The following is a 24,078-nucleotide window of genomic DNA, read 5'->3' as shown; positions in this document are numbered from 1 at the left end:
TATATATAAATTGAAGTTTAAGTATATGTGTAAAATAAGACAACTTTTTGCGACCGCCTAACGTTTTTCCCTCTCTGTTTCTTTTCAGGTGAGTAAACGCAATTTTCCTTGGCCAGAAAAAGGAACACATTGATGTGTAAAAGTGGAATCTCCTTTGATGTTCTGTGCGGTTTCTTCACCCGGGGAAATCTATGAATATGTAAGGGGGTTTGGCTTCATTTTATTTTTTTTTTTTGAGGATATATACATTATCTATGTTTATTTTTTTATCATGTCGAGGTAAGTTCGTGCACCGGAAGTGCCACAAATTTGCGTTATATCAATGGCAAACTAAGGGAAATTCTGGTCGAAAATGTGGGGAAAAGGGCAGCTGCCCAGAAATTTGCTAATTGCTTCATTAAATGTTTGCCTAATTTCGTTCGAATTAGCTGTGTGTCCTGTAGTGTTTCACGTACACACATACACAGGCACACATAGCGTCTTATTTGTGCTTAATGACTGCCACTCGAAATACCCATTAAACCACCCAACCACCCAACTCCCCATCTTCCTGCCATCATTAAGTGAATCTCTTTTCCTCGGTTTCCTCGGCGTTCAACTGTTGTAACTGTTGCAGTCCATCTTCTCGAAATCAAAGGAAAATTGACGAAAAGCGTTGCTTTAAGGCGAGCTTTTCACTCTCTTCAAAACAGTTTTAATCCCACCATATTGAAAGAGAGTGAGCTAAGAGAGATTGAAGAGAGTCGAAGAGAGCGGTGCGATGATAGTCGTGGGGCAAGGGGTTTGTTTTGCTTTCGGCTTATTTAAATGTTTTAAATAGTTGCAAAGTGTTAGCTAGTGATTAAAAGTTGTTCAAGTTTGTTTCTTTTTTATTATTTTTGTTCATTCATTCAATCAAAAAAGAGTTAAAGTAAATAATTTTATTTGTACTTAAACCACACTTAAACCACATTTTTAAAAATACTTTTAAACGAAAACGATTAACATTAAAACGTTTAATAATATGACTTTCTTTTCTCCTTAACTTTTTTTAAACTTCAGTTAGTTTATCCCTTAATTATTTTAAGCCGGCAAAAGCGTGATCGGAATGCTCACTTTATCGCAACTTTTTTGCGAATTTTACCTGTTCAAAACATCAGAGCTTTTCCTTTTTCACCACTCGGGAAAGCGGGGGAAAGAGAGCGCGAAAGAGAAAAGGAACCGAAGAGATTTTCCGATACGAGTACCATTCGGCTTTCCTTTCCGCTCTGGTATTAGTGCACACACACACACACACACTAGCACACATAGAAACACAGTCACACGGCGGATGCTGACTGTTTGCAAAAAGAAAATGGAACAGAAAGCACAACAACACAAAGTTGCCCGCCATCTCTTCCTACTTCTTTGTGTGTGTGTGTGCGCGATTTGTGCGTGTGTCAGTATATGGGTGTGTGTGCGTGTTCGTTTCTGCTCGGCAAAACGAACGCTTGTCTGCAGCACTTATCTTCATGGGATAAATCTCGCTGCTGGTCGCCGCAGTCTGTTTTCTATACGGGCGTAAAGCGGTCGTCGAGCACGGTTAAAAGAATGAAAAAATTACCATAACCAAAAAAGAAAAACAACAACAACAAATAACGAAGAATAATAACAAAATACCACAAAAACAATAGCCAAAAAAAAAAATTAAAATATCATCACAGAATAGGGGATATAAAAACAAAGCTCTAACGAGTGGCAAATGCAAATTAGAAGCAAAAGGAGTTGCACAAATTGAGGTAGCCACGAAAACTACCCATTTAAAATGAATAAAATAAAAAAATAAATAAATCACCTAAAATAATACATGTAATAACATTCGAATATGAAAAGCCTTCAAAGTAACTAGTTTAAAACACAAACAGAACAAAACGCCGACGACTTCGTTAACGCGCGCCCAAAAAAGTGTGCTACAAAAAAGCCAGCCTAATAATTCTCAATCAAATATTCAGAATATTTTTTTCGCTTGCCTCAAATTTTTTCAAATGTTTTTTTTATTGTTCTTTGCTGTGTGCCAAGTGAAAAAACCAGATAAAAAATAAATATATATGTATAAGAAGAATGTAAACAAATGATAATACAAATGTGTATGCGTGTGTGCGTGCATTTATTTGTTGGTTTGATTGTGTGTGTGTGCGTGTGTTTGGTGAAGCATAAAAACAACAATAAAATATATTACACAAAAAAAAGTAAAGAAACGAAATAATCCAAAGAAAAGTCCAGAAAATGGGATTGGGGCATATGAACAAGAAGCAGAGCGATAACAATTGCAATAAAAACAAGCACATAAAGAGCAATAGCAACAACAACCAAAGCGTGTATGTGAGGTTTTGAATTTGTGTGCGTGTGTCAAACGAAATCATCATCAAAATCATTTTCTTCATGTTCAGTTTCATTATCGATGAGCCAGCTTTATAGAGGTTTTTTTTTGGTTTGGGTCTTTAGTTTTTTTCGCAGTTCTTAAAGATTACATGCTATGCATATTTATTATGTGATTTAAAGATATAATGTTTTATTGGAACAATTGGTAAAAATTGGTAGCATCACTTCAAGTTTTAGCTATTGAAAATGTTTTTTATTGATTTAGTTTGATATATTTGTTGCCTAAAATAAATAAATTATAAAAGTATATTCCCATCACTAACATTTTATTTCCCCATTGTTTAAATCCGTTTCACAATTAATCGTAATGCATTTGTGGGCCTCAGTCTTGATTATAATTTAACTAAGAGCATTTAAACGGCACAAAGCCGAGTTGAACCGATCTGGAGGACATAATTAAATCATGGTTGTCCATTCAATTGCGGGCTTTTGGACTTTAACCCCAGATTCATTGCCATCTCGAACAGCATTTATGGCTGCAACCATTTTGATTCGGCTTCGAGCCTCTGACCACCCAAGTGAATTCATCTCATTCAATATGCTCAAGACTGCAAACCTTTTGTTCGACTAATTGTTTGTGGATTGTTGCTGTTCTGCTCTGTTGTTGCTTTGGGGGCTATTGTTGCCTTTATTGTTGCTGTTGTTCTTGCTGTTGTTGTTATTGTTGTTGCTGCTGCTGTTGCTCCTGCTGCTCTAATCAATGGAGTCAATTTTGAATGAGGATTTATGGTGTTTAATGAGGGGCAATGGATTGCAGGGGGTTACGGTTGTGACAGATGCAAATGACTAATCTAAGCTTCTGCACTAGCACATACACGTACACGAACACTCACGTACAACTATTCAATATATATATAGAGATATATATATATACAAACATATATATAAATATATAGAGCATGCGATGCACGAGCACAGCTTCGAGGCAGAAGTTGTTGGCTTAAGCTTTTTGGCTTTAAATGTTCAATATTCAATTACACACTGTTTGGCAATGGCGGCGTGGCAAAAATAAATAATGCATTGGATTGACTTGAAATTCTGTGATTGCACCTCTGGTGGAATTTGAGATTACATTTAATTGAACTTGAAACTTAATTTTATTTTTAGTTTGCTTAATACTCAAGTAGGGTCAAAGGTTAATTTACGTTCTTGGATTATTTTCTTCGAAATCAATATGCTATAATGAGCTCTACATTTTCTTAGAAGTAAAGCCCTTGATTCCAGGCCTTAAGCTCAAATTAGCTCTAACTGACCCAACTCAAGTTCAAAGTTATCCTCTTTCTTTTTTTGTTTGGGGGAGGGAACTCTGGCTTGACCCTTGAACCGTTCCAGATAATTTCTTTCTTTTCGTTGGAAAAGTGTTTGAATTATGGCTGGGGGAAGGCACTTTATAAGGAGCTGCAATCACGGTTCAAGTTCTTACTCTCTCTTTCGCTGAGCAAAGGATTTCGGCAGGGTTTTTCCATCGAAGCACTGCGACAAAAATTGGGTTAATCCCATAAATATCTGTTAAATTATTAAATTTGGTGTACAAATAATCAGTAATTTTAATATTTAAATTTGCTGACAATTATTGAGAAGGAAATTATTTACTTTTAGTGTATGAATTGCACATAATGATTTTCTCGAGTGCCCATTCTTCTCTTTTTCGGCTTCTTTTTTGTGAGTGAGCGTGTGTGTGTGTTGATGTAAGGGATGTAAGTGTAAATAAAGAAAAGTCGTGCCCGTTGTGCAAGCACTCAAAAGTGGCTGCACACACACACACACACACACACACACAGACACACGCACACACCCCAGCTTCACCTGCAGCCGTGGCACGTTTCTTGGGGCTTGTGTTCCCACCAGCCATCGCGACCCACAGCTTCGTTTTCCTCCTTTGCTTTTTACTTGATATACTCGGGGTTTTCTTCACCTTTTTTTTCTTGCTTTTTGGAGGGTTCTAGGCTAAGGTTTTCACCAAGCACTCGTCGTCATCGATGTTTGCACGTTTCGCTTTATTTATTTGGAAATCTTTTTTACTCCGCTCTTTGGCTCCTTGTCTGTCCTTTTCTCTTTTCACTGACTGAGTGTATTTGTATTTGCTTAAAAATCAATTACGTCATCATTGTAAAATGGCAATTGGTTATATATGTATAACGATGGCAACTCTGGCAGTTGGCTCGCTTTTATATAACGATGGCAACTCTGCCGCTAGTCGCTCCGTCATCATTTTGCCGTTTGTTTGTTTGTCGCCACTCTTTCACTCTACCACTTTTGTCAATACTTATCCGGTGATATTAACGTCACTGGGACAGGGTCCACCCCGATATTCCCCACACCAGTACAGCGCCACTCTCTCTAAAAAAAAAAAAAACACTTTACCTGGCATCTGTTTGTGTCACATGTCTTTTCTCCTCCCGAAAATCTTCCTTATTGTTTGCGCCATATTTTATTTATGTTTTGTCAATTTTTGTGCAACTTTTGCTCGGCGCTTTGTGTTGCCGCCTTTTACCCTTAACCCTTGTGAGACCCCCTCAACGGCGTGTCCCTTTACGCCCCTGCAGGCTTATAGTAAATGTTATAACGCAGCAGATTTGACAGCTCCTTTGGGCCATTTCATTTGTGGCAAACTTTTTCAATGGCCGTCAAATAATGCAGCCAACATCCCAGCCATCTGACATTGAAAGGTGTTTGTGTGGGAGCTAGTGGGCGACTCTATTGGTGTGTGTGTGTGTCCCGTGTGTGGCACTGTCGGTGTGGAGGGGGCGTGGCCATGTGGGAGTTCAAATTCATTCCATTATTGTTGTTTTGTGTCAGATACCCAATGGGATTTCCTGGTGCTTATCATCGATAGGTTTGTGTGCTGACAATTGGAAGGGGAAATTGGTAATTGGATTGCTTCGAGCCAGCATTTAACCGATTAAATGTCATCGATAAATTGCTTTTATTGTGACCCCTTTATCGATGAATATAATCTATGCATGAGATTGGAAAAAATCTGTGTATAAGATGGGATTAAAAAAAACAGATGCATTAAAAACACTAAAAATATATTTTCGCTTTAAAAGCAATTACTAACGAATACGTTAAGTTTATCGGATGGTAGAAAAAACATTCTCAAGTAAAGAAAAATAAGGGAAGAAGGACTTCAGTAAAAAGCCAGAGTTCCTGCAAAACGGCAAAGGAAAAATCAGAAAAGAAGCGCCAAGGCCCAATGTCCGTTTCAATCGGAATCCCCCTTCCCGGGATTATGGCCACCCCTGAATCGGGTGAAAACATATTCCAATCTTCTCTTCCTCCTCCTCCTACGCTCTCTTCTTCTTCTTCCCGGCCATTCAATTCGAACAGATTTCGATGAACAAAAAAAAAATATGGGAAACTCAGCTGAGAACTGTAATTCATTTAAGTGTTCCATTGAGTGGTGTGCGCAGTGTGTATGTGTGGGTATACGGGTGTGTGTGTGTGTGCGGAATGTTGTACCCCCATAAAATTTCATATTTTTAATGACCATCTGAGGGAAAAGGAGAGCGGAGAGTCAATACCAGGAGCAGCCGACGAAGGGCAGTTCGCCTTGGCAGGCCTCTCACAAAAGGCATTCTTTAATGTGAAACTGAAAGCAAACATCATGTGCCGCTGCTGCGATGGGAAATAAAATAAAATAAAATCCATATATGCATATTTTGCATATTAAAAATAGCATGGAAAAGAATTTGAATGCGAAGGGATTTAATATGATATGGCATACAAAAGAGTTGGCAAAGTGCAACACATGCAGGCGAAACTCCATCGATTTAAATCCTTCGCTTTTGTGCGACAGCTTTAATTTTTGGTTAATTATTTCGCAACTGCCACATCAGATCTTCGACAGCCGCGGGCTTTCACATCCACATCCACTTGCACATTCCACTTCTACTTCCAGATGAACTCGCTCATCTGCCTCTGAAGATGTTCTTAATGGTTCAGTTGTTTGCTCAGCAAATTGAACGAAAACAAACTTCAAAAGTTTGCACCACGGATATGCAGATGGCACGGAAAGTGCTAGAATGGAAGTGGTTTCGGTTGGTTTTCGGCTGGAGTGGTCTTCCTTTAGGGAGTTTTATGGCCAAAGATCCGCCTAAGCGCCTTCACATGTTTCGTATAAATCAGATGGGCCCCAACCAATTCCGTTGAATACACATCAATAAATAGATATCCTCTATTAATATTCTGTCAATATTTCTAAAGTTGAAATCACAGCCGAAAACTTTCACTGTTAACTTTCGTTTACATACAGTGTATTAAAATGAAACATTGCACTGCAACTTTCCCTGGTTAATTCTTTTACCCTGCGCTATTGGTTAATTTGATTGAGTTAATTGACACTCAAAGCTTCCCCCTATTAAAACCCCGATTCATCAGATATGCGAGAGATATGCATTCGTGGCATGAACCGCAGAGCGCGTGGCGTAATGATCTCATGTTTCCGTTGGTTTTTGCGGTCAACTCGTGAATGTGGATTGCACAAATTGTTAACTCGGCCACTGGAACTAGTGCTCTTTTTCAGTTTATCTTTCTGTTTCAGTTAACTATATCTATATCTGCATCTGTTTCTGTTTCTCTCGCTCTGCTGCAGCAAATGGTCAATTTATGGTGCTCATTGAGTTTGTTGTAATTGTTTTAAAATTGTCACAATTACTGGTCCCTTTGGGGGCGTTTCGAGGGCGTGGCAAGCAACAAGGGCAAGGTTGCTGCAGTTGACAAGCCGCAGTGGCAAGCGTTTTAAAAATTTATGCTGCAGGCACAAGGACAAAATGGAGATGGAAATGGGGGTCTGTTGCCTGGTTGGATGGTTGGTTGGTTGGTTGGTTGGTTGGTTGGGTCAGGGGTTCCGAAAAGAGGTTAGTTAACATGACCTGCTGAGGTCCGAGGCCCAGTGCTCATGTCCTGCATCCGGTTTCCACAACAATAAAACGAACGACGCAACACTTATGTTGGTTTACTTTTGCTGCCAGCCCTTTTCCGACCTCCTCCCCCTTGCCGAATCCCCCCTCCCACTTTCCCCCTTTGGCCACACAATGAAGTGCCCCGAACAGTCAACAACAGCAGCCAAGAAAAGTGCTGTAGCTGAATTCCAGCAGCGTGACAGTTGCCGTTGAAATATAACCTTCAATGCAGAAGTCCACAGGCAGCCGCTGCCATCTCAACTGCTTGTGCATTTATATTAAAAAAGAAGAGCAAAAAACACCCAACTTATAATATAAAATATTTAGTTTTTGGCAAAACCGCCACAAGATGCTGTTACACACATAAATTGGCACAATCCTAATTTCTTAATTTGTTGCGCAACTTAATTGTAAAAGCAATATATTGAGGATTTAAATTAAAAACAATTTACTGGGGAATACCAATTAAAATTTTATACCATCACATCAACAAATATTTTATTGTTGCAAGTTTAATTATTGGTTTAAAAGTTAAAAAGATTCCTTTACACACTTCTCATTTTAAGGGAATAAAAATTAGAGAGTTTGCAGTGCGGCCTTCTTGACGGATGGACTTTTCCGCATTTTCATTTTGTTTGCTGTCTTTGCATGTGTTGACCATGACATGAACTCGTGTGTGACGAAAACAAATGACTGACGCAGATGTAATGGCATCCTTTGCCACCCAACCAACCGCCCAGTCTCTTTCTGCTTCTAATTAAAGGGCATGGTAAAAAGTTAAAAGTAAAAAAAAAGGGGGAAATATTGCACCAACTGTGGAATTTAATTTTATATCTATGTATGTCTACAAAAAAGTGCAAGAAAAATAGCGAAATGAAATTAACGGATCTCGTGTCCGTTTTTTCCCATCTCTTTCTCGCACTTTTGCCGTCTCTCTTGCCCACTTCTGGTGACCATAATCACAGCTGCATTGTGTATAGCAATTAAGGCAAAAACAACAAGAATAAAAGGAAAACAGGCAATGGGAAAACTGAGGGAAAACTGTTGGAAAAATCACGGGGAAAAGAAGGAGTAGAAGAGAAAGTTCTTGTTGTTAGCTTTTTAATGGTTTTCAATGATTAAATTGTTGATAACAATTTTAAGCTGCACTCGTTCAGGCAGCACTTTTTCCCCCAGCTGTCTCTTTCCTTTTACCCTAATGCCATCTCTTTTGCTCCCTATATATACATATATTTAAATACTTATGTATTTATGTATATGTATGTGTGTCGCTCGTTAGCATCTTGTTGTTTTTGTTGTTCTGAACTAACTTTATTCAGACTATGGGCCATGTAAAGTTAAACGTGGGCATAACAATGTGCCCCTAACTTGGCCCATAGACTGCAGTAGTTTTCCTTCCATCCCTTTCTTCTTGCCACCCATTGTAGGCTGTCTTTCTCTTTCTCTCTCTCCCACTATCTCTTTCGTTTCATCTAGCTGTCCCTGTCTCTGTCAATTTCAATGTGCAATTACTTGGAATTTGTTTGAAGTTTTCCAAGCAGCAACAGCAGCAGCCGGAAAAGTTTTTTCCTTTTCCCATCCCCCGCTTGCCGTGCCCACAACACACATTAAAAATTTAATTAGAGAGTGCCTCGAACATCAGAAATCAAAACAAATCGGGCGAAAAAGTTTCTCAGCAAATTGAGTCGAATGAATTTTCGGCTTGAGTTGCATAATCTCTGCCTGCCATTCCTAATTTATTGGGGCTATTCATTAGCCATGTTGAGTTTTTAATTTGCCAACTGAAGGGCATAAACTTTTCGTCTCTTATTGTAATGAAAAAGAAAACTAGTTTGCTTCACAGAAGTTCAATCCATGCACATAAAGGTTAACTTACAGATACCCATTTAAAACCAGAAATTAAATAATAACTCCCATTCTGATTTCATTTAAAAATGTATTAAATATAAATTGGCAAATCGCCAAGTAAACAGCTATTTTGGGCAAATTTTTCTTGCTGTGCGATCCCCGACAATAAACTCCTTTCCTTCGCATATCCTGTTTTGGCCGCCTCAATTCGTTTCGCGGCTTATGCATTCTTCTGTGTTTTGTCCTCCGCTTTTGGGGGTCCATTTGGGACCCGAGGCCCGCTTTGTCATGCTAAGGGTTAAGCCGAAGTGGTTAGAAAGAGGATTTGGTAGAGGGGTTGGGCATAAATAACGACACGTTGTGCATTTTGATGGGGACCGGAGGCTTTTGGCTTGGGGATTGGATTGGCCACGGTATATTACTGGGGGTTACCAAGAAAAAACCCCAAAAAAAAAAAAAAGGAAAAGGGGGAATAAATAAGACCCTGACTCCGGATTTGCCTTTTTCCGCATCATTGCTCCACTGTAGGGTTAAAAAATAAAGGGGTGGCTATGTAAAACCACACGAAAATGCTTTTATGATTATTATTCCTATTTTCTCCGCTGATTTTTATGATTATTATGACTTTGATGTCAGTTAAATGATTGTAAATATTCATCGAAGTCATGTTGAATCTGTGCAATTGAAACTTTAACCTCGAAAAAAGGGCAACTGTTCACAATTCACCGCCCATTTGCGTTAGCAAATGGAGTTGTTTACATTCCGAGTTGAACTCCATTCAATTTTCATGGCTGTCAGTTTATCAAATATATTTCGATATATTTCAATTGGCAACCCGAAACCAAACCCAAACCGGCAATCCAAACAGTAATCGTTATAATAATGCCAGCAGGGAGTCCCAGAACAGATGGCAACTGGAAAACAAAAGCAAAACCAGGCGAATTTGATTCAAGCTTTGACCCTAAAAAGTGCAACAAAATCTCGAATGCAAACAGTTGTTTCACTGGCGAGAGAGTAAAAACGCAAAAACGAGACAATATCCATGCTGGAATAGTGCAAAATGTCCAATGCATAAACAAGCATATTTCATCTTATTCAGAACTGCCACAGCAACTGCAACTGCAAACTCCAATTTCACCATGAATAAGGCATGAGTTCAAGTCGCTCTGTACCCTACCGTGTGCTCTGCGAAATAATTCACATTTACCATATGCACATTGAGTTGCTAGACAGTTTAGGCTCTTGGAGGTAACTTACCGATAGAATTGAGAGCCGGTTTTCATTGGATTTGCAATCAATAATTTACCGCATTTTCGTGCACAATCTTTGGATATGTGTGTTTTTAGGGGATTTCCTTTCCAGGCATTGTTAATTACTTACTTCAATTTTGAATAAATTGAAAGCCATTGCGGAGCTACAGTTTTCGTAAATGTAACTTTTCGTTCCTTTGAGGATCCCTGACATTTTGTGTCGTCCCTTATCAATTGTTTAAAAAGTTGCTAGCTGGTTTTTATTTTTCGAAAGCTTTACGAGCTGTTCTATGGAGTCGCCACTCCCTGGAGTCTTGAGTTTTATGTTTCTTTTATGAATTCCAAATTTCAGCACACTCACACCGATGCCAAAAAAGCCATTGCAAACTTTTCACACACACGCAATCAGCACAATAAACATAAAAACAAAGCTAGAACTTTGGTCCACTATCTGCTTGGCTGCTGTGGCCAGATCTGCTGTAAATAATTATATATAGTATATACTCTATATACGTTTTGCATATATGTATCTATCGTAACTGTACTGTGGTATGTGTATGTGTCAATGTATGTGCGTTTGCCTGCCTGCTGTTTCTTAACCGTTTCCGTTGCCACCAAACGACTAAAACAAGAGCACACGAAAAATCTTTAAAAATGAATATATACATATTTGTATGTATATATATATATATAAATTACGTACTTAATTTATGCAAATGAAAAGTGCGCAGGGGCTGAGAGAAGCCGACGACACAAACGACAAACAAATTCGAAATTAATTTGCATTGAATAACAAAGGAAACGCTTCAGTTTCAATTTCAATTTCAGCCAAGGATAAAACCCAACCCCTAGACGAAAAAGCGATATAAAAAACAAAAAACAAAAAAAAAAAAAAAAACACAACCAAGAAGCATAAAAAACTCATACAAAAGAGAAGCCAAATGAGGGAAAATGAAGTGCCAAAGTGTTGAAAATAAAGCCAAAGCCAAGAGACGAAATTGAAATCGAGTAGAGGAAGGAAAGCGGAGAATAAAAGGGTTTTCCAATTCAGTTTTTTCGGTATTTTCTTCGGTAACGCGCGCCTACTTCCGTTTCGTTTCGTTTCATTCCGTTTCGTTTCGTTCCGCCGCGTTCTGTTTCGTACCGTTTCCGCTGCCGCTACCGCTACCGCTCCCGCTTCTGCTTCCGTTCCGTTTCGCTCGGCAAACATTTAAATGGCTACCAGCTGCTTATGATGGAGACATTCCTCGTCCTGGGCCTGTGTTTCATCCTGTACGAGGCATTGGATTTCTTTCAGGGCTGCATACACAGCAACACCCCCTCGCCGAGCGACCAAATCGAGGCCTATCGCCGCGAACTCGACGAACAGCGACAGCAGCAGCAGCAGGAACAGTTCCTCGCTGGATTGACGCCACTGCTGGGCGCTCAGTTTGCCGCTGCCGCAGCCGCGGCCGCCGCTGCCGCCGGTTCGCAGTCGACGCTGGGCAGCACGACCACGCCCACCGCCTCGACGGCCAGTGTGATCAGTGATTCGTACGACCAGGAGTCACAGTCGCAATCTCAATCGCAATCGCAATCGCAATCGCAGTCGCAAAACCAACAGCAGTTGCATTCACTGAGCACTCCGGGACTCTTTCGCCCGGCCGCCTTGGGCTACTACGATCCGGAGGATCCGTTGCATGCCACTAACTCGCTGCCGCGCGATTACTACTATCTGCAGCAGCAGCAGCTGAAGAACAAGGTCAGCTCGCGCTCCCTGCTCTCCAAGTTCTCCTCGACCAACTCCGACAATCGCATCCATCCCGAGACGGGCGCCGGTTCGGGACACAGTGTCCTGGGAGCAGCGGCTGTCATCACCAGCCAACCCTTGCCGGCCGGCGAGATTCCGCCCAGCCTCTTCGATCAGCCAGGACAACCGGCGGTGGTCGCGCCCCTGCAACTTCAGCCACCCTCGCCGCTTTTCGTCGAGCTCAAGCGGGCCATCATTAGTCAGAATCAGGGAAGCATCCAGCGGGCGAAGCAACAAACAGAAGCAGTTGAGAATTCCCAGTGTCCGCAGTGCGAGGAGGAGCAGATCCAGTATCTGGCTGAGAACCTAGACGATCTTGTCGAGTCCGAGGAGCAGCAGTACTCGCCCGGCGAGGAGGAGGACGACGACGACGACGAGGAGAACGATAACGATAACGATAACGAGGAGCTATCTAACGATAGAGAGGAGCAGCATTCTTCGTACGTGGGTGGAGCCACCAGTGAGCCGGATATCTGCGCCGCCACGCGACAACAGCAGTTGGCCAGAATCCATCACATCGCCATCGACGATTTTGCCACCGGACAGGAGCTCTCCATTTCGGGCCACACGTTGGGCGCCAATTCGCACGCCGACTTCAGGGAAATCGAGTGCGAGCGACTGCGACGCAAGTGCGTTAGCGTTAAGCGCATCTATAGCATATCGGAGAAGTTCTAATTCAAATCAGACCACCACCACCACTCAGTCTCAATCTCAATCTCAATTCGATATCTCAGCTCTCATACCTGTACAGCCCTCACCATATTGCACTTCAATCGAAATATATATCGAAAGAAACTAAACAAAAAGAATCGAATCAAAATCGAAAATCGAAAATCGCCAAATCAAAAGATCACCAATCGAAAATCAAACCCAAATCAAATCGAAACCAAAAAAAAAACAAAAAAATAAAATCGAAGCAAAGCAAAATCAGTTTTCAAATTCAGCTCACCAACAATCGAACCAAATGCAACCAAAATCACAAAATTGCCCAAAGCGAAACACCCCACACAAGGTTAGCAAAAAGTCAAAAGTACCACAAAAAAAAAAAACCAAAAAAATAACCATAAGCCAGCAAACTGAAAAACAAAGACAAAGTCAAGCAAAAACGAAATGGAACCTAAACCAAGAAGCAAAAACCGACACAAAAAAAGAAAAGCAATACAAATTTTTCGAATATACAACATTGCCCAGAGTAGAATTTGCACAGCATTTCGATTACATGATTACATTCCATGCTTTTGTTTTCTCACCTGCCTGTTTCACTGTTGAACCGTTTCTTTTCCACCTTTCACCTCAGGCTCAAGTTTGGTCCTTCGGCTTGCACTTTTCACCATAGATCACCACAGAAAGGCAATAGTTCTCACCACGACTAAGATCGAAGACACGAGGTTTAAGATCCAAGAGGTTATGATTTTTACCCCACTCAATCGAATTCCCAGCGATGAGGTCACCTTTTTGCACTTTTGCTTTTAAGCCAGAGTAAATTTATTTTTACTTACTCTGTGCCTCCCACTTTTATGCGCAAATCACCCAAAACTTTTTCTCATAGTGCACCACATTCCACCCACCAATCTCTCTCTGTCTCTCTCTCTCTCTCTCTCTCTTTTCTGCCTCACACATTAGCAACCAATTTGTCACCCGCCCAAGCCAACGTGTTTTTCTCTCTCTGTACTGTTAAGCCCGTCTCTAATAATTCCCAACTTTTTCCAGCTGCAAAAAAACCATTCAACACAATCGCACACGCGTGGTGTCCGAAGAGTACTAGTAAGGTTACAACCAAAACTACTATGACACACAGATCCTTGCATACTATTTATTTCGAGAAAAGAATGTGGAATTTTGTTTTTTATGCTCAGATTTATGCGTGTTGTTCGGCACAGCACACACAGCTTAAAATTCTGCCTTCCATGCGGTCGGCACTCTCGGAACTTTTTACTTTTGTTTAGATTGTTGGGTTAACTTCTCCTTTTTTTTTGTTATTTGGTTTTTTGTTTTTTGCTAGCCTGCTTTCATTTTTTTTAGTTTCTGTTTTTTTCTTTCCATCTAGCCATCCAGCCATCCCTGGCTGTCCTTTCGTTGCTCCTGTGAGAATTCCTTAGGTCTAAAGCCACTTGGGGGACTGAACAACAAATATGCTAACTAGTTGGCTTTGGACAGGTCTTTGTCCCAGTCGCTTCATTCCTGGCCCGGCTTTTAAACCTCTGCTTTCGAGTGTTATGCAAAGTAAATTGTACATAATTGTCAGGACTAGCAAAACATACACACCCATACACACACACATACACAGAGACTTTCTCACATATATGCAAATGACAGGAGCTGAGCCGAGGACAATGACTAATTTTGCTGTCATTGTTGGGGAAAAATGAAAAAAAAGGAAAAGAATAGAATAGGAAAAAAAGGGGAGAGAGGGGGGAAAAGCTTTAGAGCATTACTATCATATCTTACAAATTGTCGCAGCATACCGCCCGTTTTTACATGTACATATATATATGTGTGTATATCCTTTCAATTATTCGATATGGCTCGGGTCTATATGTGCGGTAGACTTTTCCTCTTGTTGTGTTCTTTTATTCTTCGGACCTCGTTTTCATCTCCAGTGACCATGTGTGTTTGTGTATCCTTGGCCCGCATCAAGTTAACTTTCCCCACATGTCCTTCCCCATTCACCATTCTCCTCTCTCCTTTCTCCTCTCTCCTCTCTCCACTTCCCCTTTTCCATTTCCACTGGCCATCTCCTTTTCAGCCATTTGTCTCTCCCTTTTGTGCTCGGCGTTCAACGTTCAACGTTCGTAATCTTTTGGTCTTTTCTTCATCATCGTTTAGCTTGATGTGGTTTTCCCCGACTTAATCAGTTTTACTATTGTTTGTTTTTACCAGGCACACAGCTACCCTCTTGCCAAATGCCTGCGTGTGCGTGTGTGTGTGTGTGTTTACATGTATGCCACACGGAGCAAATATACAAATGCGTACAAAAAAGTATGACTAAAGATGACTCGCAGTATCTTAAAAAGGAAAAAAATGGAGGGCTTCCCTGAGAAGGTTTTCAGATAGAAACAATGAGTTCCAATGTATTAGGTTGCTATTTATTATATTGCAGATAATTCCAGTTAATTTGTATTTTCAGACCAATACATTTAAAAAACGGTTTGTTGTTTGTTAAATATATATCTATTAGCTTACCCTCAATTGTATTCGCTTTCAACGCATTTTTCCCTTTGTTTTGAGGCCAACGCAGAAAAGTATGCTATGATTCTTGTTTTGTGTTCGACAGCCAGAAACTGGCAATTATATTGCAGAGAAATGTGTGTGTGTGTGTGTGTGTGGGTGTGGATATCCCCACAAACATTACATCACGGCAAGTATTTAAGCCATCGAGAGGCATTTCGGCTCGCTTAAATCCCAAAACCAAAAGCAGAACCAAAAATCCAGAACAGAGATCCAAAAATCCATTCATCTCGGCCTTAACCCGCTTTTGGCCACTGTTCGCTGTTTTTAGGCGCTGGCTCATTCAAGGGCAATATTCTTCTGCATCATTAACCCGCTGCCGTCATGAGAAATGACCCACGGCCATGCAGTCACGGTCAGCTTAACCCATTCGTGGCCGCTATCTCTTGCAAGAATTCACAAAATCGAATCAATAGTCGGCCAAGTGAAATTAATTTCGCTTTAAGGAAATTTAAGTGAAACAAATGCTCCCCCACTTATACTCAACTTAATTTACCCTAATCCGAGTGTGTGTGCGTGTGTGTTTGTGAGTGTTTTCTGGGTTTTCTGGGCCCCCACTCATCTATCGTGGGTTAATTCCCGAAGACGTATTAGCCTGGCGAAATTTATCCGAGTCAATTAATCTCGGCGTTCTGTTCTGTGACTTTACAGAATTGATAGCTTCGTGCGCGGCGACGCCTCTTTTGTGATTTATTTCCGAATTAGCTACGTGCTGTAGTTTCCCAAGATGTATATGAATATGTAGATATAATATAACATTTGGTTATTTATCTGCTCGATCAAACAATTTCTTCATTTATTTAAACTGCGTTGTGCTTACTTCAAATTTCACTGAATCATTCAACGATTTAAGTGTAGTTATAGGGCAAATAAAGTTTTTTTTTCTGCGGTCTTCTCTATATATATCTTTGTGTCTGCGGTCTGCAGTTTTAACTTGTTGAATTGACAACAAACTGCGGGGGTGGCAAGCTAGCAACGAACCCAGAAAAGTTGCCACCACCGCAGAATAGTATATGCTGCAAGTTTTAATTCCGCCAAGCTCGCAAAGCCATCGTTTATGCCATTGTCAACGTGTGTGTATGAGTGTCTGTGTGTGTGTGTTGTTAGATTTGTCTCTCTGGAGGCAAAAACACCATTAAAAGGAAACGCTATCTAACTGAATTCAGAGCCCAGCTTCTTTTTGTTGCCGGCATTTGCAACGCGACCTTTGAGCGACTGAACGGCCAAGTTGGGCAAACAACCGCGCTTCTGCAGGTCATCCAACTTGACAGTGATCACTGTATCGATCTCCTTCTGCCGCTGGGCCTCGGCCGCCCTCTCCCTTTCGAAGGCCAGGTGCTCGTCTTCGAGTTCCCTGCGCCGGGCCTTCTCGCGCTCCTCGATTTGACAGGAGACACTCGAGCGGAGGCAGGCCTTCTTGACGGCCTGCTCGTCGGCCTCCCGCTTGCGCTGCTCCTCCTCCTTCTTGCGGTACTCGATCATCTCCTGCAGCTCACGCTCCCGCTGCACGTAGTAGCAGGCCTTCATCTGGCTGAGGTGCTCCCGCTGCTCCATGTTGGCCCGCTTCAGTTCGGCGGCCATTTTGCGCTCCTTCTCGGCGGCCTTCCGCTCGTTCTCCCTGTACTTCCGCTCGAGGCGTTCGTGCTCGGCGAGGAAGTGCATCTCCTCCCGGTTGTCCTTGGCGTCGAGGATCTTCTGGCCGACGGCGAAGAGGACATCCCGCTTGCGCTTCTCATCCGCCTCAATGGCCTCCTTCTCCGCCCGCTGCTGCTTGAGCTCCTGCTCCTTGAGCTTCCGGTACTCGTACGCCCGATTCTCATCCCGCTGATCCTGCTCGCACATCATGCGCACGAAGCTGCGGTGCAGCTTGGTGTACTTGTTCAGCTCGTCCCTGTAGGCCAACTTGCGCCGCGATCGCGTCTCCCCCTCGGCCGCCTCCGCCTTCTTGTACTCATCGACGGCTGATTGGACTTCGCGCGCCTCCATTCGCAGGCGATCCTGGGCGAGGAAGCGCAGCTTCTCGCGATCGCTGATCTGCTCGCGAACCGCGTTGCCAAACTGCCGGCGTCGCTCCTCCTCGGCCTGGTCGTGCTCCTCCACGGTGCCCCACTTGGCGTTGTTGTAGGCGAGGTTCTTGCGTGCCATCTCCTCGTCGTGGTCCATTTGGATGCGGTTGAGTAGCTTCCGCTCCTGGATCTGAGCCGTCCACATGGCACTGCACTTGGCCTCCGAAATGGCGCGGGATGCCTCCTTTACCCGCTCATCCGATTCGTATTTGGCATCCAAGGCTCGATGGAGAACCTATGGCAGGATTTATAAGCACTCTACATATACTAGCTAGTGTGGTATTCCCACCTGCAATCTTTTGGCTTCGACCCGCCGATCCTCGTTGACATCCTCGTCCGCCTCGTCGTCGTGCTTCTTCTCCAGCTCGCGCTCCTTTTCCCTGCGCTGCTCGTCGATGTCGTGGAAATAGTTGCGCAGGCGCTCCGCTTCGGCGGTGTGCAACTGCTGCTCCTCCATCCGGCGGTCCTGTTCCGCTCGCCGCTCCTCGGTCGTGCGCGGCCTGCAGGCCCGCATGCGATCCAGTTCGCCCTGCGACAGTTCCGCATACCCCTTCGATTCCCACGATTGTCCTTTCACGTGAAAGAACGTGGCCTTGGCACCATCGTATTTGCGAGCACGTGGCGGTGCCTTTCCACCTCCCACCGCCGGACGCTTTCCGCCCGGAGTGGCCAAGGGATTGGGTGGCCGAGTGCCCGGCGGCAGGGGACGCCTCTGATCCTTGGGCTTCACCGGCTTATCCTTGCGCACGCCGCACTTGCGCTCCTCCTCGATGGCCGTCGACGGTGGCGCCTCCACGTAGATGGGTTTCTTTAGGCGGTCATAGCAGTCCGCGTGGAGCTTCATCGCGGCCCGCGAACGACATGGCATCACCATCGGCATCTTGGCCAGATATTATTTATATATATATATATATAGACTCTATATGCGGGGAAAAATCGCAAATCGCAATAGCAAATGCTTTCCCCGGGCAATAATTTCTGCTACTGTTTGTCGTCTGTTTGTGTTGCTCGAAGGCTGTTGTTCTGTTTGCTTGTTTCGTTTGTTTGTCCCATCGAATCTGACAGGCTTTTGAGATATTTCAGCACAGCTTGCTTCGAATAGATGGAATATATATAGGGAACTTCATGGAAAAGGGGTATTAAATTGTTTGAGAAATATAATAAACCAAAAAACCATATTTTAGGTAATCGGTTAAAGCTGTAATCAAGTGGTTTGTCAACACCTGACCACTTGAGTGTCGTTTTGTCGAGTGGCAGGCGAGTGAAGGGTACAAAATTAAAGCGGTGAAAATATGAAAAACAAACCTGGGAAAGGAAGGGGGAAAAGGGGAAAGTGGAAAGCTGCATTTACTTCCGCCTGCTTTGGCTGCATTTGAAGGCGTTGATGCTTGCGGTTTGGAATAGCCCGACAATTTGCATTCTCTGTGCGCCACTCCCACATCCCTGCCCTCCCCTCCCTTACTTTTCCACATCCCACTTTCCCCTCTTCCTTTAAAATCCAACCCTCAGGCAGGTGGCATGAAAATTTAATTACACGCATCGCTGAAACGCTGTGGCAAAACCTGGGGGGTCGCTGATATATATTTTTTGTTGCCTGCAGATTAGGCTAGTGAAAAAGGGATAATGGGGAAAAAGGGTTACCTATTTTAAAGATATTGTTTTGATAGATAAAATATGATTTAAAGTTACAAACTGGGAATCCTTGTTTTGCTTTCCAAAAGAAATTGCGCAAAAGCCATTAATGACTTGAAAGCCACAATCGATTGAGATTACTTCTCGATAGCAGTAAGATTTCCATTAGTGCTTTTTCTGTGCTGCACTGGATACTGACCAAGCCCAACTGTAATCTGTAATCCGTATCTTCTCGTGGTCAAGAGTCATCTGTCGGGAGTTGAGGCGTAATCAGAAACCATTGACTAAACCATCCAGCCTCCAAGGGCCACGCATTGTTTGTTTTGTCTATTTGTGCTTTGGTTGTCAGGCGCACAAAGACATATTCGATATTTGACGGCGGCCGTGGGCCAAATGGATGGGATATGAATGCGTCGCCTGTGGGTTCCCCCGAAAGTCTAAATATACCATATATGTAAGTGTATCGGTATCGGCCACAGAATTTCATTTACTTACTACTCTGTTCAGACATCATCGTCATCATTATGATGATGATTTTGTTGTTCTTCACCGAACTGAGCCAGAAATTTCGCCATAAATATGAATTATTTTTGGTTTGCAGCTAAAAATCATATTGCACACATACGAGTATACGCCTCCGCAGAAACTTTCTTCGTGGTATTTCAAAGGCAATAAAAGTGATTTAATAAGGCGCAAAATAACACAACAAAAGGGGCAAATAAATGGGGGAGTGGGGAGAAATAAGAAAAAGAAATCGGCAGCAGGGAAACCAAAAGCGAAATCAATTTGATTTGTCGCCATGGACGACGACGACGAGGACGGTGGTGCTGGTGGTGCTGTTGGTGCTGGGCTGTGGGCGGGTTGCCCAGGAGCTGCCACGCCCATTGCGTGTGATTAAGTGCGCGTTTAATGTGCACGCCATGGCCATAAAACAAATTGTATGCAGTCCTGCCGCCGAAGGCTCTTTCGCAATTTACTCCCAACTCAACTTCGCAGCCCGAGCAGATTTTTCCACAGCTCTTAGCCCCACTGCTCCACCGTCTACCCCTTCGTTTCCCCGCCAGCCTCCTTCATCCCCTTGCAATCCTTCTCTATTTAAGAGTTCCGTAACTGATTTTGACCCGTAGTCGTCCGACCGGGGAGGCTGAAAACTTTTCCAGCTTGCCTGTGTGAGCGCTTTGAAATGTAAATACGGCTCATTATTTCCAATGCCTTGCCATTCATTTGCAAAGTTTCCAGTTTGCCATGGCCGACACACACTAACACACAAACACACACACACACGAATACAGTCACAAACACAAAGCAAACGCACAGGAAAACGAACACGAACACGAAAATCTAAACACACACTAGCGGACTTCACATAAGCAAAGTCACCATGGGATAATTTCCGGTTCACTAGAAATTTTACATTGGGCTTTGCGCTTAGAAAAACACCTGTAAAAAAAAAAGAAAAATTTCGCCAGCTTAACGTATTTTTAAAGAGCAGAACTTAAATGTTAGTTACCCATTTGATTAGTAATCGTTTCTTGCAAATTTCGCCTTTGGGTGTTCTTAAGGATTTTCTATAAATTTAATATCCTGGACCCACTGTGCGATAGAAGGAGTCTGTGACTATCCGTTCACCTTTAATTAACTGTAATGCCATCAGGCAGCAGGACTTCCGTTGGTCAACGTGTGTGTAATGCCCCTTTGCTTTGCCTTTGCCATTACCAAACACCCACCACTCGCCCGCCCCTCGATTTTCCACTTCTTTCCCCCAAAGTAAATGTGTGCGAAGGGTTTATTATTTTCACTTAATTTTTGCCAGAGTTTTTCCTTCATTCTTTTTTTTCGCCGCTGTTGTTGTTGTTGTTGTTGTGTCGGTGTTTTTTGTTTACCCCTGGAACCTTTGGCACCGGCCATTCAATTTACGTGCCTCTCGGACCGTTCGTCCCCAAATGGCAAATCATCACAGCTACAGACAGAAGGGGGAAAAAAAAAGAATAGAATAGAGGAGCCGAAAACCCTTCGAAAAAGTCAAGCGAGAACGAGAGCCCAGCCAAGAAACGGAATGTGGAATCTTGTTTGTATAACCAGAGCTGCGGCAAAATGTTGTTCAAATTGACTTGGGGGTTCGGATGACTCGGCAAGTGGATCGTAATGTCTTTTTCCAGGTGGCGAAAGGGGGGCTAAAAACAAAAGGGAGCCGAACCTCTCGGCTTCCTGCCAGAAAAGGGACAAAGTCAAAGCGGCAAGGGAATGTTTCGCCTGCTGCACAATGGCAAATAATTCATAACTTGGCTCAAAAGTTTGATTTAGCTGCAGTTAATACACTGGCCTCTTTCCTTTCCCCTTCCCCACCGTCAGTCGTTTATTTTCTCTTTTCCGCAGACACAGACACACACATATATATTCTCCGTGCCTTCTTCATCCTGTGTGTGTGTGTGTGTGTGTTGGCCATACGTCGGTTTGCATAAATTTCACCCATTCCAGGACGAGGAGTCGGGACGTGGGACTCCTGTTGACAGCCAGGATTCCCCTGCTCTTTGCGCCGCTCCTCCGGCAGATAAATTACGCTCCGAGCGCCCAGGACCAATGGAAGCGGAAGAGCCAACGGATGACGGCTGGCAAAGCCAAAGCCAAAGCCAAAGCCCAAGCTACCGAGCTGTAGGAAAAGCTATAACTACCATATAGGAAGAGCCATGGCAGGAGCTATAGGAGAAGCTATAACCCAAGCCAAAGGAGCCAAGACCAGCAATGGCTGTCTGACTGTCAAGCAGTTGTATGCTTATTTTTCTTCAACTGTAACTGCTGCTAGAAGTTGGAAAAAAAGAGGAGAAAATGCAAACATATGAGGGCTTTGGTCAGGCGGCAAAAGTTTCCACTTGGTTTTCTTTCGTTTAAGGGAAAATTATTCGGAGAATTTTATATCAAAGTATAAAGTAGAAAGGTTAGCGGAATTTCAAAAGTTACAGCTTACTTTAAATTGATGTCTTGAAACATAGTTTCACAACTATTTCAGAAACTTAGCTGGTGGTGTAACCGAAGGTTAAATATTTTATGGTTACCCAATTGAATATTTAAACTTTGGTTACATTAAAACAAATATACCATATATCTAGAATTTTATTGGTAACTACTTGGAAATCAGAAAACGTGCCCGAAATTTTTGCGGCTTGCCTGCGGAATGTCAGAGGACCCCCCGTCAATTTCTCCACTTCCCAAAATGTGACCCCCTTTTCTTCTTCTTTCGCGACCCTCGCGACCCCCTGATGACGCCTCTGTTTGTAACGTCTGTTGCTGTTTTCTCAATGCCGTCAAAATGGCACACGGAAGCCGAGGCGTCTGCTATAAATTTTTAACAACCATTTAACTTGAATTTTATTAGTCCCCAGCCAGCGGTCAAAAGTTCGAAGGAGAATGAGGAGGCGAAGAAGGGGGCGGTGGGTGTGGATGGTGGTGGGAATATGGCAGACTGATGCTCTTGGTTGCTGTTGCTGTCATGTTGCCTTCTTGGAGAATATGCTCGTATTTTTGGGTATACAAAGTGCCCAAATGCTGCCCACAAAGTCATCACAATGACATTTTGCATTTCGCAGTTCATTTCTGGCTCTCCAGCTCATTCCGTCCAATTCTTTATGGTGTTTTCGTTGCCTACTTTCTGCTAGTTATTGATAGTCCGCATGGACCTCCTACCAATGTTTTGCCATTCTCGTACTCTTTCTCGTTCTCTCTCTCTCTCTCTCTCTCTTTCTCTTTCGCCGTCTTGGCCATAAACTATATACGGAATGTTGTGACTAGTGGGTCACTTGTTTTGCTGCAGCTTCAGTTGTTCGCCTGCCGTTGACCGATAACCATGTACCATAGTTGTAGTTTTCCTCCCTTTTAATTTGCTTTAGTTTGTTATTATTTACTTACTTGTTGGCAAATTGTATTGCAAAGTTTTCTCTGATTGGTTTTTTCGGTTTTTGTGGGTTCTTCCTTTAACTATTAAACCATTTCAAACAAAGTCGAAAGCCGAAAATCGAAAAACCAAACCAAAACGAAAATTACTTGCAGTTGAGTAAAATGTGCGCAGACAGACTAAGAAAAACAATAACCACAACAAAAACCAAACAGCTCGAGTGCAACTAATCGAGAAAACATAACGAAACAGCAATCGGAAACGATATATAAAAAGTACGAACAAAACACACAAGGAAAAAGAAAAAACCAACGATTATACCGATATACGATAAGCGATCATCGATCAGCGATCGTCGATAAACGATAACCGACGATACATCCCGCCATGGACTCGCTGGAGCGCCTGATGCGAGCGGCGCCTCTGCCGCGAATGCTCACCAGCGGCGTCGTGGCCACAGCCGCTGCCGCCGCAGCCGCCGCCGCCGGCAAGGGCATTGTCACGGTGGGCGGCGGCGTCGGTGGTGCAGGTGCAGTGGTCGGCGGCGGTGTCGGTGGTGCAGCAGCAACAGTCGCCGTCGGCGGCGGGCAACAGAGAGCACTGGTCCACGCCTCGCTGGCGGCGGCAACGGTGGGTCGCAAAGGACGCCACCTGACTGGCACCTTCTGCTTAACCGGCGACACCATGGAGGGCATCATACAGTGTTTGGTATTTCTCAAAGCATTTTCGGTAAGTTGAGAGGGCGGTCTATCCGAAATAAAAAAAAATAAAAAAAAAAAATAAAAAAAAAAAACAAAAATTTATACAAAATTCCATGGAGAAGAGATCAAGGGAGAGAGACCGAAAATCCAAACACCCAAACACACACACACATCAAACCAACCACCCACTTCATCCCCATGGCACAATTCAATTTAGTTTTTGGTTTGCGCTCGACTAAGTTTTTCCTTTTGCCTTACTTTTTTGTGTTTTTTTTTTTTTTTTTTTTTTGGGTGGGCTGCCATCAAAATGTGCAATAGGCTGTAAATAGGCAAATACATTTCGCAGAGCCCTGCCTGTGGCAAGCTGATTT

The 24,078-nt window shown here is 43.0% G+C and overlaps 3 protein-coding genes across 7 annotated transcripts in view; 2 read left to right on the top strand and 1 right to left on the bottom strand.

Annotated features, from left to right (window-relative positions):
- LOC108095269 (neurobeachin) overlaps positions 1-24,078 on the top strand; it is a 167,595-nt gene that overhangs the window by 74,869 nt on the left and 68,648 nt on the right.
- Positions 148-23,460, top strand: LOC108095273 (chromatin modification-related protein EAF1). Of its 5 annotated transcripts, none has more exons than XM_043207579.1 (4): positions 148-1,757; positions 11,231-12,820; positions 13,902-13,955; positions 23,162-23,460. In XM_043207579.1, the coding sequence occupies exons 2-4, from the start codon at positions 11,634-11,636 to the stop codon at positions 23,163-23,165; spliced, it is 1,245 nt and encodes a 414-aa protein (XP_043063514.1). In that variant the 5' UTR covers positions 148-1,757; positions 11,231-11,633; the 3' UTR covers positions 23,166-23,460. The 5 variants fall into 5 exon arrangements, with proteins under 5 accessions (XP_043063514.1, XP_043063513.1, XP_017051806.2 ...); XM_043207578.1 differs by having other exon boundaries at positions 11,213-12,820; XM_043207581.1 differs by having other exon boundaries at positions 151-1,757; positions 11,213-13,203.
- Positions 16,186-21,447, bottom strand: LOC108095272 (trichohyalin). The gene is made up of 2 exons (XM_017196316.2): positions 17,775-21,447; positions 16,186-17,720 (listed from the first exon to the last, which is right to left on the bottom strand). Exons 1-2 carry the CDS (start codon positions 18,363-18,365, stop codon positions 16,572-16,574), a joined length of 1,740 nt encoding a protein of 579 aa, XP_017051805.1. The 5' UTR covers positions 18,366-21,447; the 3' UTR covers positions 16,186-16,571.

The sequence above is a fragment of the Drosophila ficusphila genome, unplaced genomic scaffold (assembly GCF_018152265.1).
Source record: "Drosophila ficusphila isolate 14025-0441.05 unplaced genomic scaffold, ASM1815226v1 contig_198, whole genome shotgun sequence".
NCBI lineage: Eukaryota > Metazoa > Arthropoda > Insecta > Diptera > Drosophilidae > Drosophila > Drosophila ficusphila.
Note: the sequence above shows the minus strand (reverse complement) of the source record. Positions and strands in the feature narration are given on the sequence as shown.